The sequence below is a fragment of the Nematostella vectensis genome, unplaced genomic scaffold (genome assembly GCF_932526225.1).
Source record: "Nematostella vectensis unplaced genomic scaffold, jaNemVect1.1, whole genome shotgun sequence".
Taxonomy (NCBI): Eukaryota; Metazoa; Cnidaria; class Anthozoa; order Actiniaria; family Edwardsiidae; genus Nematostella; species Nematostella vectensis.
Window position 1 is genome coordinate 7,481 of NW_026019263.1, and position 4,658 is coordinate 12,138.

A 4,658-nucleotide genomic window follows, 5' to 3' on the forward strand; every position below is an offset into this window, starting at 1 on the left:
ATCAGAATCCAGCTTGACCACCCCTCCCCTAGCTGACCAAAACCTGACCAAATATACTAGTGATACTACTTCTGTCAAAATCTTCTATAGCTTCGTCTGTAAACTCCACTTCATACGCAATTTTAGATCAGCGGTTGCCCGCAAGTCTGTGGCATTTTGGATGCGCGCGCAACGTCGTAAAAATGGTGTATTAGAATTTCATTAAAAAGCGAGTGTATATGTAGATCTTGTTGTTCAAGATTCCTCAATAAGAAAAGACCAACTTTTTGCCCCCCCCCCCCCCCCCTGTGTACGCGCCTACAAGTACAATATGGGTTTACTTGACTTGATCGCACCAAATGATTTAATCATATTTTGGGGTTGAATTCTCAAGGAGATTCGCAGGAAATGACTACGACGTGGACATGCTAATAAATGCATCCTCATAGTTCCGTGGGTGGGTGCGAGAGAGCATTGTTAGAGAATAGCGCGATTACGCGAACAAACAACGTTTGCTGTATTTCTAAGAGGGTTTTTTGGAAGTCATTATCATGGGCTAGTTTGTTTTTATTGTGCATCGCCGTGGGAGAAATACAAAATAAATGAACGGGAGGACAATGAAAAAGATTCGACAAAGGTCTGCCAGTCAGCCTAATGTGTCGATACAGGTAGGTATACAAACATGTCGGTAAATATGATTTCGTAGAAACATAAATCAGATTCAATTACATTTGCTGAGGTAAGTGGCTCTATCGAGATAAAGTTGTGTCAGAAAATAAAAGCAAAGTAAATGGGGATCCAATACCAAATAAACATACAACCTAAAAGCGGAAAAGGGCTTCAGCGCGACTATATGAACACGCTTGACATTTCTGGGAGATTTTGTTCAAAACGTTATAAAATTTAAAGACAAAAAGGCAAGCAGAGCAGAAGAGTTCAAATACAATTTTCATTTACACATTGGGTTATTAGCTAGAATAATTTAAAACCTGACTATCGAGTTTATCAATTTCAAAAATATGAGAATCAAACGAAAACATCATTGTTTAATTTTGTCAAAAACGTAGAACTCGTTGTCGTTTTAAGCTTTTTCCATTTACCTCATTTTTAAAATATTAAAATACTATTTGACAGGTGTGCACCAATAGAAAGTGTGGACTATTCAATATGCTATCTTTTTATTACGGCTTGTGCTTATTTGAAAATCCAATTGATTGCAATTTTTCCCCTTTGTTTCTATACGAGATGTCCATTAATATCCCGCCTAAGAACCTATCGTGCACTCGAAAAAGACAACCAGGAAACATCAATCAACCATTCGAATGAGATCAAATCTTTTAGGGATTTATGCTAAAATCTCAGGTTTTTTTATGGAAAAATCTCCAGGACTCCGATAACAATCTAGCCTGTTAAGAATGAAATAAAATCACAAGTTTGCTGCGGATATTATACCGTCTTCTTGATTGTAGCTGAGACATACAAGACCTATAGTCGTAAAACCAACATTAAAATTAGTTTTTTGTTAAAAATAGTAAAGCGGGGAAACAAAAATAAAATAATAATAATAATAATAATAATAATAATAACCTATATCACTAACTCAGAAATGTATTGCTTTTATAAAAGAATAAAGAGAAAGTATTGCTCTTTTTAGTTTGTCATCCTTTAAATTCGATCACTTGTATATAATAGCAATAGAATTCGACTTAGATATCGTTGTTCACATATTTAATTTTGTTACTCAATTTGTTTTTATTCATAATAGTTCACATATAAAGAAGTTTATTAGCCATTCTGCTTTGTTATTGAAATAGGAGGGTGCTCACCCTGCTCGCGCAGAAAGTGGGTCATTTCTTATCAAGGAATCTTCAAATACTATGCTTTTTTCATATGATACCCATGACAACGCAACCCCCCCCCCCCCCCCCCCCCCCAGCCAATACTGAGTACTTTTCATATAGTCATTTTCAAATGTATCACCCGGTCGCGGTGGACTGGTGAAGAACGTAAAAAGTGTAACAGCAAGCAACAAACAATGAATAAAACGAAAATCATTGTCGTCAGTTGATAGAGAATTTATTGTAAATAGAAATATAATTGAAAACCAATTGTAAATTTTGTTTTTCAATATGAATGTATTTGAAGCAACGCCCGTGAATCATAGATGAAAAGGTGCCAAATAGAATTGAAAAAAAGTTCGAAGAACGACCCATGGATCTCAATGGGTCCTGCCAAGGGTGCGCGCATATCCTGCGCACATCCCTATACGCGCCTACATTTTTTAGGGGAATGTAAAATTAGGCGCAACATTGTCGTCGCAAGTCGGCTTTTTTTTTTAAATTTTATCCGCTATTTTTCAGCATCAGCATATTAACAAGATGCTACTCAAAGCCTCTATTAACGTCGTACCAGAACAATCTGACACACACGCAACGTCCGAACGCTACAAACTATCGGTGGTTGGGGACGCAGAGAGCGGTAAGACGTCTCTTCTGAACGCACTGGTGAAGAGTGATATAGAGGTGAGTCATCACTAAACGATGGACACGGGTAGACAGACAGAAAAAACACGGGCGGACGGACAGATAGACGGACAAAAACACGGAACCGAGACAAAAGTATGAGACGACGGACAGGCAGACAGACGGACAAAAACATACAAGACAGAGGGACGGACAGATAGACACACTGACCCACAGACATTTAAAAATACGAGACAAAGTGACGGAGACAGAGACAGACGGACCAAAAAAACATGAGACAGACGGACGGACAGACAGACGGACACAAAAAAGAACAAGACGGACAGTTAAAAACACGAGAACGAACAAAATAAATGGGACACACAAAAACACGAGACGGAAGGACAGACAAACAAACAGGAGAAAAATGGGAGATAAACGGACGGACAGACCAGGTGAGCATAAAAAAATAACATAAAAAAACTAGACGGACAGACAAAAACACGATACAGGCGTAAGGAACGACAAACAAAACGAGATAAACTCGAGACAGACAAGACAGATAGACAGACCAAAGGACTACGAGAGTGACGGACTGTTAGACTGCGGATAGACCTTGCCTCAAATTTCCCGTATATTTTGTTTAGGTCGAGGAAACAGTCATATTTGAAGAATGCGTGACGGATGTGACTTCAGGGGATAGTAATCTTGAATTCATGCTGTGGGACAGTTCAGGTAATCTGTAACACCCAACAGAAAACCCAGTATGGTAATTATGACATCAAATGCTGATCATGCATACTGACAGACTATGTAAACTCAATTTGCATAGCAATAGATTTCCCTGACGATTAGCTATAATAGTGTGATACATAACAACCATTCATCTCTTATCATCATATATCTTGAGTCCGCTGAACGTAACGTGGGCGACCCACTCTCCCACCCGGCGAGAACTTGTGTTTGCCTGCACCAATACACTTTCGCCTGGCCTTAGGCTTGGTCAAGGCAATAGCGATTCCCCACACCTCACTTCCATCTCTTGAATAATAATGTGTAGTTCCTGAAAATATCCATACCACCACCCCCCCCCCCCCCATTGAGGGGATTGGAAATTCCGGGGGGGTTGGGGGTTCAGACGCCAGAGATTTCCAGAGGGGAGGGTGGGGGGGTAAAATGTACTTTTTCATTAACAGTCACTGTATTTACCTTTTTCAGGGGGCTGGAAATTCCAGAGGGGTGGGGGATCATACACTCGACCCCCCCCCCAAAGGGGGAGGGTGGGGGGGTATGGATATTTTCTGGAACTACACAATACCCAGGGAAGAATATTATGTCAATGACGTCACATCTACCGAAAAGGGAAACATGACTTGTGAAGTTGCTGTCTTTGTTCATTTTTGTAGGACTTGAGAATTATGAGAGCATTCGTCGCCAGATGTACCTTGATACCGATGTGTTCCTGGTGTGCTTTGATATCGGCAACCCGTCCTCGCTACAAAGCGTCATCGACAAGGTAATGGGAAAAATAAGGCGAATTACTAAAATACTGTTGTGCCTATATTAAGCGGCCCCTTTTCGCAGTGCCACTTTATCTTCAGAATGTTTGCACATCCACCGTCACTCCTAGCGCGCGCCTCGTCTCTTCTTCCCCGACTCTTTAGGCTTGCAACGCAGGTTACTCCTCTCATTGGGATTTACAGCACCTTTCTCTGTTTCCACTGTGGGCAACAGAGCTGCAGGAGGCTTGTCTGATTGGTTGTAGGAATTGCTACGCTGCCCTCGACTGAAAGCAGAGAAATGAGTATTCGGCTCTTGCACAATTGACAAATAGATCTAATTTTTGTATGTCTGCCTACTAATAGATGCACAGATGACGTCAAGGTGTTTTCTAGTTTTGGAACACATGCCGATCAGAGAATGCGAATTTTGCCTCCATTTCATAACACTTTAAAACAAACACAGTTCAGGAGAACTCCTGTTTATTTTCATGTAGCCAGCGCCCAGCTAGCAGTAATCACTGCTGAATGAACATTACAATACAAAACAATCTGACAAGCAGCAAACACTGCTAAATTTCCAATACAATTACAATCTGAAAAGGTGAAATATTATAATCGCCTAATTTATATTTACAAGAAGGTAATACTGAGCCGGACACGTAAACCAGAGATAAAACCCTGTGGGAAAAAAATTCTGGACCGTGTTCCCCGAACC

General features: G+C 40.4%; 1 protein-coding gene across 1 annotated transcript; it reads left to right on the forward strand.

Moving 5' to 3' along the window:
• The first annotated feature begins 302 nt into the window (after positions 1-302).
• On the forward strand, positions 303-4,236 carry LOC116616659 (rho-related GTP-binding protein RhoB). Its single transcript, XM_048723186.1, has 4 exons — positions 303-647; positions 2,340-2,501; positions 3,089-3,176; positions 3,848-4,236. The coding sequence occupies exons 1-4, from the start codon at positions 582-584 to the stop codon at positions 4,006-4,008; spliced, it is 477 nt and encodes a 158-aa protein (XP_048579143.1). The 5' UTR covers positions 303-581; the 3' UTR covers positions 4,009-4,236.
• The last annotated feature ends 422 nt before the right edge of the window (positions 4,237-4,658 follow it).